Source organism: Bolinopsis microptera, chromosome 4, assembly GCF_026151205.1.
Source record: "Bolinopsis microptera isolate Bmic1 chromosome 4, MBARI_Bmic_1.0, whole genome shotgun sequence".
Classification (NCBI taxonomy): Eukaryota; Metazoa; Ctenophora; class Tentaculata; order Lobata; family Bolinopsidae; genus Bolinopsis; species Bolinopsis microptera.
Genome location: NC_087075.1, coordinates 5,449,939 through 5,462,216, shown reverse-complemented (window position 1 = coordinate 5,462,216; position 12,278 = coordinate 5,449,939). Strand labels below are relative to the sequence as shown.

The window sequence follows — 12,278 nt, the reverse complement described above, 5'->3', positions numbered from 1 at the left end:
TTTGTGTTAGTTTTGCGTTATAATTGAGTTACAGATCTGAAATTATGCAAGGCAGCTTGTTCAAATCGACTGCAAATTTCGAGTTTAAGGATTATTTGGAAGACAGATTTTTTAAATATCTATGTTGTATACATGGTTTTTCAAAAGTCATGGTGTTTAATCTTAAAAAGTCATTTATTGTGTATTGATTCACTTTTCAAATAATTTCAAAATGGTAAAAGATATTTCATTTCTATAAAAATGTTTTTATATGTTATTGAAGCAGAATGTGTTAATGTAATGGTAGATTCTGAGTTTTGTAATTCGCCATGACTACTTTAGCGATCACAGCTGGTTTCTCAGCAACCGACACTGACATTTTGGAGTACAGGGCCGGTGGCATGAACGCTAATTTTAAACTTATCTTTATCCAGTCATGCTGTATGACCCAAGAATGCCATAATGCATAAACCAAGCTTATGTGTTCAATGGGCGCGTTTCCACAAAAGTGACTTATTGATTTAAAGCGGCGTCATCGTCCGAATATCAGCCCTGAGCATATGAAAGTATTATCATTCGATGTACTTTTCGATGCTGATTCCGAAACACCCCCATAGGCTGAAACCCTGTGTTCGGAAACTTTGCCTGCACAACCTGCTGCTCAGACTGAACCAGTGAATCGGTAGATGCTACAAATTCGTTATTCTCTTAGATGTCAAACCATATGACTTAATATAGCATTGGTATATAATAGTTAAATAGTTAAATAGTAGTATGTAGTACAATAAATTGTAATTCATCAAATGAATTTCCACGCAAATATAACAAAATAAAATCGTGAGCTGTAGTGGCGAAGATAATTTTGGAAGATAATTAGAACAATATGGAACAAGCAGAAAAAAATATTTTGAAATTTTGACCGTAACACTACCTCTATCTAGTTAAATTTAGCAGTTCAGTTTTTAATGAGAAATAGTAATACTAATACTCTAATAGTTTCAAGTTAAAAGAAAGTCCTGAAATCAGTTTCACAATTGTCATCTGCGTGCTAATTGTTTAGATCCTTGAACTTTTCTATGGCTTCGTCAGTCAACTTCTTCCCAAACAGTTTCTTTGCTTTCTTTCTCCACATTCGGATGAATTTCTTTTGAATTTTGCGAGTAAACTTCTTATTGTGAAGTTAGACGAGTATAAAACATCCCATATCGCCAGCTCTCCTTTTTGCAGTTCATCAGATTCAGCCACGTTCTCCGGCTCCTTCTTTGCTTCTTGTAATTACAACTTTGCGTTTTCTAGTTCTACTTCTACTTTTATGTTACTCAGATCCAATTCACATTCAGCTCCATTCTTGAGTTCCTTCTTTGCTTTTTCTAGTTCCAACTTTGTGTATTCCAGTTCTGTCTTTATGTTTCTCAGATCCGACTCAAGATCACTGCCATCCTTGCTGTCATCGTCGCTGTCATCCTTGCTGTCATCCTTGCTGTCATCCTTGCTGTCTTCTTTGCTGTCATCGTCGCTGTCATCCTTGCTGTCATCGTCACTGTCATGCCCGCTGTCCTGAAGAAATAAAAAATTAATAAATGAACAAATACCTAGTTTATATCAAATCCAATTCAAACAATAAGCATAGTAATAGTATGTAGTACCATGGCTTTTCCGAAAACCACATTTCGTTCAATAGACTGGAGAAACTTGTGTAACTTCTCAAAGCTTATACTCACAGGGAATCCTGCATGAATTTCGGAGAAGCAACTTGTACCACTAATCTCTCTGGTCTTTTTCAGTAAATCCTCCCAACCGAACGCCTTGTATTTAGAAAATTTGTCTGACAAAGAAGGTTCAACCTTTGCACCTGCCAGTGCAGCATCGTACAGATCAGTTATCTCACTATCCGAAATCAAAGTTGTGTAGAAGTTGAGATCAAACATCAGACCTAAAAATAATTAGTATTCAAACAATATAAATATAATATCAGCAATGCAATGACCCCATACAAAAGTAAACCGTCTACTAGGGGTAAAGTGTAAAGTGTAAACCCTTGAAAATCCAGATTATTCCCTATCTAAAACCACACCTGGCCTTGTGGCTCTAAATTCAGGTATAAACTCCCTTTATCAACAAATCTCACCTGTAAATGGTCCTATTTCCATGGCGCCGTTTGCTTCTAGGAGCGGTAAGGCCGAAAGAGAATGGGAACCTGTTAATTCTCCGTTGATGTATCCTCTGTAAAAATTATGATCATATTTTGCGCAGTAATGGAACCATGAGCCATCTTTTGGGACGGGCTTCCTTATTCCGGCCAAGGTCATAGACCCAGAATGTATTCGAACTATAGCACGCATCGTTAGGCTCAAGGCTATCTTTCCGTTTAAACTGTAGGTAAATGTACGCTGTTTAATATCCGTCCTGATTCGAGCATTTCTTTAAGTCCAAATAACACATTTTAATATGATCGTAAATTATTGTAAAGACCTTGAAACTTACAGCCCATTTACTACGGAACCTCCCACGGATTCTGTACCCTTATTTTAAGCTGTTTAGATTTAAGTTCTTGATATTCCGAGCATTCCAAGTGGTTAGTTTTGAATGGTCTTGACTAGTATTTTGATTGAGCCAGTCGGCTCATCTCCAGGTTTCATGATAAGGTGATAATTAACAAAGTTTTAGAATTATTTACAGGTTAATGATCCAAGCCTGCAGGAATTTAAATCAGACTTTCACGTGCGCTTATTTTAGAATTTTTAAAGTAATAAGATCGTGTGAAGAAATATGTTACTGTGGAGATTCGCACGGAGACAAGTTTATGCTGTTCGAGTTTTGTGTATTTGCAACGTGATTTATAAGACGAGTTTTCCCTTTGAAAGATAAGGAGGTTATCCCTTTGAAAGAGAAGGACGTAAGAATGTTTTGCAATATTGTTGTAGCATATGATTTATAAGACGAGTTTTCCCTTTGAAAGATAAGGAGGTTATCCCTTTGAAAGAGAAGGACGTAAGAATGTTTTGCAATATTGTTTTAGTAGCAACGAGATTTACGAAGACAATTATAACACTTTTAAGAACGAGATCAGATAAATTGATTTGAATTTTGCACGGAATTCAGAGACATTGATAATGATATTGTTACGATTCAGACACGTGAATGACGTCATGAATGCGATAAGGAATTATTTATAAGGTCGTATTTTCATCCAATAAGTGGCTTTGGGCTCTTAACTTTTAGGCTTCAGACCCTTAGGTCTTAGGGCTTGGTTATAGGTTCTTGTCTTTTGAGCTCTGGGTTCTTGTTTCTTGGGCCTTGACTCTTAAGTCCCAATGTTTGACGTTTTTAAGTTTGTAAGTTCCAGTACTGAGGGTACAGAATCCTATACTGTGACTCATTTTGTGACAAGTAGTATTTATACTTTACTCCACTTCGCTTTACATTAGTTTACGAACTTGTCTCAATTGTCCCCACTCTATCTCGAAAGTAAAGAAAAGCTAAAGACACCTCTGACCTCGCCTAAAACTCTCAACTTTAACTCCTTCTACCAAATTACCCCCTAAGCGCACAATTTGGTGGAGAACCCGGGCACTGAGTTGTACGCTGCAGTCTATTGGAACTCAGCCAACCGATCCCAAACGAGGTTATAATTTACTACATTAGTCATGGGAGATCCACTTGCTACATTAGAGTTGAAGACGACTTGGTCCTAATGTGGAAACTTCTTAGCCTCTCCATTACAGATTTCAGAAAATTCAAGAATTGACACAGTCCTGGAACCCTTGAACCCTCGAAGATCTTCAAAGTTCTAGCCTCTTGGACCTACCTGGTACAACACCTGGAAACGAATAAGCAGATTGTGTGCCATTTTGACACAATAAAGCTTATCCCTACAAATTAACGCAAAGCTGAAACTCCTAGTCAACACTAGATAACAATACCTTACAAGCACAACCCGATGAAACTAACATGCCTAAGTTGATGAAGCTAGGTTAGGATCCACATCTAACATTCTAACTAATTACTAATTAGTTTCGTCCACCTGAAGGATTATGACTTTTACTTACAGAAATGTCAAGGACTGATATCTTATGGTGATAAAATCAACAAATGTGATTGTTCATCTGATCGGGTCCCAGCTAAGAGTAGTGGTTCATTGCAAGGAGTTGCTGCTTTTGCTGATGAACCCGCAGCAAATACCCTAGCTGAGATCTACCTCCCAGAGACCCCATTCTAGCATCACGATGACCCTTGTCAGTTGTTACGTTGATCGCTACTTGCTAGCTTTAGTTGATAATAAGCGAAGTATAGACTTGTCGAATTGATCCGAGCACTCTAGAGATATCAATTAGAAGAACCTTGATATGCAAAGGAACCGGCAATGCTACTGAAAAGATCACCAATGACGATGAGAACCACAAGATATCTGATCCGATGGACGAAAGTGAAAGGACGAAACTGATGTTCGGCACTGTTATGGAAATGGAAGCACCAACCAGCGAACCCATGAATGAAAACAATGCCCCGGACCGCTCAGAGACTGAACAAACTAGGTACAACCCCAGACCAAAAAGGATATTTTTCGCTCTTCAAAGGTTAGCCCAAGCTTTAATTTGCATTGTTCGCTCCATCGTTTCTCAAGTCTACTCTGGCCAAAACTGGTCCTGTCTCCCTTTCCACATGAAATTTTGAAAGATTCTGAAAGACACTGAAAGACACCGAAAGTTACTGAAAGACACTTATTACGACGGAAAGAACTATGAATGCCTATCTGGCTGGTTAACTCTACCAAGTAGTGATTCATTGACGAGGAGTTGCTACCATTAGTTGATGAGTCCATGTAGTAAATACTTGGAAGATTTGATCTACCTGTTGGTATAAGTAGTTTTGCAACGGCTGAAACTTTTAACTGTTTCGAACTTGATGACAAAGGTTGCACTTGATACCCATAAATAGTTAGACATTCCGATTGAAATGCTGATTTGACAGTAAGAAAACAGGTCTAATGAATGTTGCTGAGTGCAAAAGTTCAAGCCGAAGCTGACATTAAATCACTCCTGAAAGAACCTCCAGCCCACTCTTCAGTTCGACAACAGAGGATAACTCACTGGTCGAACATGGACATGATCCAAAAGAATTGATGTAATTTTGCAAATTATGATAGTTGCAGAATCACAATTTATGTAACAGGAACCTTACAGAAGGTATAACGATACCACTCTGGAAACTACCCTCTCACTACTTCTTCTTCACTCTATAACAACCCCCAGCAAGTTTTAGACAAGCTGTTCCTCGAAAAAAGTCACGGAAAAGACATCGGACAAGCTTGGAAGATTAAAACAAAGCTAACGAATAACTCTGCAGATTTCAGCCGCGAATTAAAGACACAGTATTTGATATATGAACTTGAAGCTCACTGCCTAATGCAGTTATGAATAAACATTGCCTCCTTAACTAAATAGATATTACATTGTAACTTTTCGTGATTATAAACCCGATAAATATGACATGTTATAATTATATTATCATCGATGATCGTAAGCCTTTAATAACGCAGCATGTGATTTAGACTTTAAGGATTCATAGAAACACTGCATGTAATATGATATGAGATCTGTTAGCTGTATCTTAACTGAAAGACTGTACAGAGAGAATCAATCTTAGCATTTTTTAAGAGGGAAGTGTTGTACGCTGTTTAATATCCGTCCTGATTCGAGCATTTCTTTAAGTCCAAATAACACATTTTAATATGATCGTAAATTATTGTAAAGACCTTGAAACTTACAGCCCATTTACTACGGAACCTCCCACGGATTCTGTACCCTTATTTTAAGCTGTTTAGATTTAAGTTCTTGATATTCCGAGCATTCCAAGTGGTTAGTTTTGAATGGTCTTGACTAGTATTTTGATTGAGCCAGTCGGCTCATCTCCAGGTTTCATGATAAGGTGATAATTAACAAAGTTTTAGAATTATTTACAGGTTAATGATCCAAGCCTGCAGGAATTTAAATCAGACTTTCACGTGCGCTTATTTTAGAATTTTTAAAGTAATAAGATCGTGTGAAGAAATATGTTACTGTGGAGATTCGCACGGAGACAAGTTTATGCTGTTCGAGTTTTGTGTATTTGCAACGTGATTTATAAGACGAGTTTTCCCTTTGAAAGATAAGGAGGTTATCCCTTTGAAAGAGAAGGACGTAAGAATGTTTTGCAATATTGTTGTAGCATATGATTTATAAGACGAGTTTTCCCTTTGAAAGATAAGGAGGTTATCCCTTTGAAAGAGAAGGACGTAAGAATGTTTTGCAATATTGTTTTAGTAGCAACGAGATTTACGAAGACAATTATAACACTTTTAAGAACGAGATCAGATAAATTGATTTGAATTTTGCACGGAATTCAGAGACATTGATAATGATATTGTTACGATTCAGACACGTGAATGACGTCATGAATGCGATAAGGAATTATTTATAAGGTCGTATTTTCATCCAATAAGTGGCTTTGGGCTCTTAACTTTTAGGCTTCAGACCCTTAGGTCTTAGGGCTTGGTTATAGGTTCTTGTCTTTTGAGCTCTGGGTTCTTGTTTCTTGGGCCTTGACTCTTAAGTCCCAATGTTTGACGTTTTTAAGTTTGTAAGTTCCAGTACTGAGGGTACAGAATCCTATACTGTGACTCATTTTGTGACAAGTAGTATTTATACTTTACTCCACTTCGCTTTACATTAGTTTACGAACTTGTCTCAATTGTCCCCACTCTATCTCGAAAGTAAAGAAAAGCTAAAGACACCTCTGACCTCGCCTAAAACTCTCAACTTTAACTCCTTCTACCAAATTACCCCCTAAGCGCACATAAATACCGTTCCCGAATACCGTAGCCAACCGCAAAACATCCATTTGTATGCAAAAGTAGAACCAAAACTATAAGGAAATGTCACACTCGTTTGACCGTTTGAGGTTCACCGTAATATTGAACGGTTTTTAGTGCTGTACCAGCGCCAGTAGCTCCAGGCAGCGTCAAGGACAGGACAAGGAAGAAGGAAATACAACCAAACATTACTAAAATTGTAAAATTTAAAAAGTCAGTACCCATATACGTTGGCCTTAATATAATAGCTCAGTCACTGAGTGCCCAATTTAATTTTAAATAATTCTTTCTGGTATGATTTGCTACCACCACTGGTTCGAGGAATTTGTCAAATCGAAAAATATTCGTGTTCATTTTTTCATCTACCATTCACAATTGTGTGCCGCAGAGTACTTGTTTCAGTAGCATGACCAGGAGTACCTTATCGGACCTTATTTGGACGGACATTACTTGAACGCTGGAGGCCCTAGCGTTCATTTTAATGTCCGTTCAAATAAAGTCCGTTCAATTAATGTCCGTCCAAGTTAAAGTCCGTTGAAATTTTTTCAAAAATTTGTCCATTTCGAACTTTTTGTCCAGAATATGACAACTGTGAGAACTTTATTGTGCCGTAAGTTAACGACGGAAAGGGTCTCCTTGGTCTGCTGGAGGCATTAACGGGTGATACTCGTAAAATATCTGTTCCATATATTGGACCGTCGACGAGTCCAACTCGGCGCGCGTCCTGGTAGGTTGTAAACCTACAACTGGAGGCACAGAAAACTCTACTAGTATATGATGTTTTCAAGGGTCACTTGGCGGAAAAAGTCAATAATATAATAAGTGACGTTCAGGAAAATTTGATGGACGAAGAAAATTGAAAATTGAAAATAAGACACAAGTCCGGAAATGAGCTGGCGTTGGGATCGAATGATAAATTAGCTTAGCCGACTGAATGATTCAATGAATCAATAAATATTTTAAGACTGTATAATTGGTGTGGAACAGCCCTTAAACTGTTGGTCGTTAGCTTTTCTTATTCTGATTCATTCACGACCGATTTCATTCTCGGCAACATTTCGCGTTTAGTACAGAAACGGTAATTTAAATTGATATCATTTCTTTTTATTTGGAAAAAGGAAACTTTTGTTACGTTCCATGCACTTTATATTATTACCCAATTTTAGGTTTTGGAATAATAATGGAATTGAACATGAAATAATTTAAGGTTAACTACAAGTACATGTATATTGTATAGTGTCAGTGACAAATAAAAGTGTCAATGCAATGCAAACATTTATATGTGCCATTAATTTACGGGAAAGCCGCCAAAATTTTTGTCGAAATAATTTTTGGGAACTACCTTATCGGACCTTATTTGGACGGACATTACTTGAACGCTGGAGGCCCTAGCGTTCATTTTAATGTCCGTTCAAATAAAGTCCGTTCAATTAATGTCCGTCCAAGTTAAAGTCCGTTGAAATTTTTTCAAAAATTTGTCCATTTCGAACTTTTTGTCCAGAATATGACAACTATGAGAACTTTATTGTGCCGTAAGTTAACGAAGGAAATGTTCTCCTTGGTCTGCTGGAGGCACAGAAAACTCTATTAGTATATGATGTTTCCAAGGGTCACTTGGCGGAAAAAGTCAATAATAATATATGATAAGTGACGTTCAGGAAAATTTGATGGACGAAGAAAATTGAAAATTGAAAATAAGACACAAGTCCAGAAATGAGCTGGCGGTGGGATCGAATGATAAATTAGCTTAGCCGACTGAATGATTCAATGAAACAAGAAATATTTTAAGACTGTATAATTGGTGTGGAACAGCCCTTAACGGTCACCACTCCTGGAGCTGACAACATTGGTTATAGAGGCTCACTCCAAAACACCATCGACAACATCCCCAGTGAAACCATCACCTGCTACACAGACGGGTCACGCACAGACTCAGGTAGCGGGGCTGGTTATATTATCACCACAGACAACAACAACACTACACTAGATGAAAGATCATTCAAGCTTCCCGATTATTGCACCGTTTATCAAACAGAACTCACTGCCATCATCGAAGCTTGTAAATATCTATCAACTTATACAAACACACACATCATCATATGGTCAGACAGTCTCTCCTCTATTCAAGCCATATCCTCACCTTCAACGAGGAGTAGGACTACTAGAGACTGTTACGACACCCTCAATACACTCGGATCCACTAACACCTTAGAGATCAGATGGATAGCTGCACACATTGGATTGTGGGGTAATGAAAAAGCAGACGAGCTGGCCAAAAATGGTACAACCAGTGAATCCACTTTGAATTGCCCAATTCCACAATCTTACATCAAACGCCTGATCAACGACAAAGTCACAAAACTTAATCAAGAATCATGGATTACTGATGGTCCCAGACACACTAAACTGACACTTGGACATAAAAACATCAACATCATCAAAAATCTCAACACTACACTCAGTAACAACAGACAAAATTATAGAACTGCAGTGCACCTCATCACGGGACATTGTGGCCTCAACAAACACCTACACACCATTCGCAAATCAGACACAAGTGCTTGTCCTAAATGCGGCGACGAAGAGGAGACTGTCTCACACTTTCTCGGACAGTGCCCGGCTATTGCCCAAATAAGAGGTCAATATTTCCGGGACTACTACCTCTCTGTCAATGACATATTCGACAACCAACACATCTCCACCATTGTCAACTTTACAAACCACACTAAACGCTTAGTGGTGCCAGAGGAGTTGGACCAGACAGGTGTAACATAGCGACTACTTTAACGCCGTCTTATTTCGCCTCTCTCTTCCACACTCAACCACCACTTAAGCGTTTATCTATGACACACCCCACAACACTTACCATCATCCTTGATTACACATCTTGATTCCACTGGCATCCTCCCACAGGACTGCCATACCCCAGAGGTAGGCAAAGCATTCATATGCTATCCTCTCGTGGGCCAACCAGGCCCAGCCTCTCTAAAAAAAAAAAAAAAAAAAAAAAGCCCTTAAACATTCTGCAATTTATGGAGGATTTCTGAAATTTCTGGAAATGATCTTACTTTACCTCACGTTTGCACCCGACACTAAGTGGACCGACAACGGTATGGGGGTCACGACATGATGGTATAGGGGTCACGACAATGGTATGGGGGTCAAGACTTCATATACAAATCTTAATCAGCTAACCGGAAGTTAACCCAGTAGAGGAATCTATGAATCTTTCCTAGCCGTTAAGTAAACATCTACGGTAAGGTAATGCTTCCCTTGACGATAACCTAGCCTGCGGACATACTTTTTTGAAGGTACCGCTCCCAACGGTCAAAGTGTAAAATTATTATATACAATACAATTTGAAAATATAAAGATAATATCAACACATATTACTAGTCCATCCTGGTATGAGGTTGATGTCGCTGTTCGTGTCGTCGCACCATTGGACTGCTCTTCCTCTGTGTCCTCGGATGGCGGCGAGGGTTGTGCGGAGGATTGAGAAGCGGAGTTTTCGGCGTATGTGAGAAATCGTATCACTATAGGGTGTTCCCCTTTTGTTTGATATGAGTGTTGCGATTCTCTTATGGAAAGCTTCAGCCTCTTTCCCCATGCTTCCGCTAGTGGAGAAAACGAGGGGTGTAAATGTGCTTTTCTCCACTTCCAGGACCCGGCTGTTATATGTTCGTTTCTTTTCAGCCTCGTGTTTCTGAAACACTTTGTCAATGGGCCCACTGTTGCTTTTATTCCCGTCATGAAAGACTCGAACGTCGAAAAACGTCTTGTCCACGGTGTTCCAGACCCCCCTTGCCGTGATGTCCAGCCTTGCATCTGGTCGGGTGTTAGTCGTCTTCAGTTTGAAGGTTTCTCCTGTAAGAGGTAGCAATTTTGGTTCTGTCCGAACGTCTTTGCATACCTCTTCCAGGAGACTGGCTTCTAGGTCGCGGATCTGGTTGTGCCGCATATCCCTGTAACCTCCCATAGCACAGGATAGTGCATGGTCTATGGTGTTCGCTTTAGAGCATGCACATATCTGCGGCCTGTCTCTGATTGGGTGTTTATATCTCATCAGGACGGCGTCGGAAAATTCCTGCTTTGATAACGTATAGTGGAATTCCTCCAGCGGTAAAGCGGTAAGCCATGACGATGCTCCTTTCTGGCAGAGAATGTCCAGGTTTCTGCTGATGTCGTCAGTACATTTTGCTTTAATAGAGGCCAACTTGTACTTATTGTAGAGGGTTTTCTCACTAGAAATGCCATTTTTCGCATGTTTGATCTTTTGGTTCATTTCATGGGTTTCCTCAGGGGAGAGTGTGAGTTTCTGGTTTAAGATAGCCTCAGTGAGAGGTTGTGTGGCTTTCCTGGAGAGGCTATATTCTAATGGGCACATTTCCACGGGATTGGATACAGCTAGGCCTCCGAATCTTGTGGGTAGGCTGTAAATGTCCCTATCTGTGTCCGTGAAAGCATGGTTTCCAACTATTATTGGTAGAAAACTTGAGCGAATACATGCCTCCAGTGGGGCGAACAGGTCGGCTATATTTGGTATTGTCCTCATCACGTATGTCCACCTCTTGCTGAGTCCAGTGATATACGCTGAGTACGCCAGCTGGGGTTCGGTTAGTGCGATCTTGCATAACTCCTCAAGCTCTGTGACCCATTTTGCCACCTTATCTTGTACATATTGCTTGATAAATGACTGTGTCCCTATGGCAGCGCCGAGGTATCTCTGCCCTCCTGATTTATCCCCAGTTCCCTCCTGAGTAATCTGGATTCCTGTCCCATCAAATAGCTCTCGTGCCTTGTCTAGGTGTTCTTGTTTGACAACTAACCATGTCTTTGTGGCATTTGGGAAGTATCCTATGGGAGGTCCAATTATCAGAAGTTTGTCCCACCAGGCTTTGAGTGACTCCAAGTAGCCGCCAGCTCCTCCGTCGTCGGCGTACCAGATATTCTTACAGCCGACGATGAGTGACAACTCTTGTAGAAGCATGAGAGTGGAAATGGAATAAAAACCGGACGCACAGTTGTCACCTTGTGTTGTTCCTTCTTTAGATAATAAGTGATTGCCATCGGGGAGGAATAGTTTCGATGGGTTTCTGTAGGTGTTAATTAGGTACGTGGCGAATTCGGGGCAGGTGTGTCTGATGTTGTGCAGTGCTGTCTGGCGATTGAGGCTGTTAAACGCGTTCGTTGCGTCCACCAGTAGGACTCCCTGGCAGTCGTCTTCAGCAAATATGTCGGACATTGCATGACAGGCGGCTTCGCATCCTCCCTCTTGACCCGCAGAAAGCTGTAGTGGCCCGACGGAGTTGATGATTTCGGGCTTCAGGAACATGACCACCGTTTTTCCCATTATTCGTCGCAAGACCTCACCAATACCTATAGGACGAATGCCTGGGTTCTTATCGAGAGGTATAAGTCTACAGTTTAGCAAGGGTGCGATTGGCTG

General features: G+C 39.9%; 1 protein-coding gene across 1 annotated transcript; it reads right to left on the bottom strand.

Moving 5' to 3' along the window:
* Positions 1–1,254: 1,254 nt before the first annotated feature.
* LOC134814391 (serine-aspartate repeat-containing protein C-like) lies at positions 1,255–2,129 on the bottom strand. Its single transcript, XM_063822489.1, has 3 exons — positions 2,108–2,129; positions 1,701–1,912; positions 1,255–1,536 (listed from the first exon to the last, which is right to left on the bottom strand). Exons 1-3 carry the CDS (start codon positions 2,127–2,129, stop codon positions 1,255–1,257), a joined length of 516 nt encoding a protein of 171 aa, XP_063678559.1.
* Positions 2,130–12,278: the final 10,149 nt, after the last annotated feature.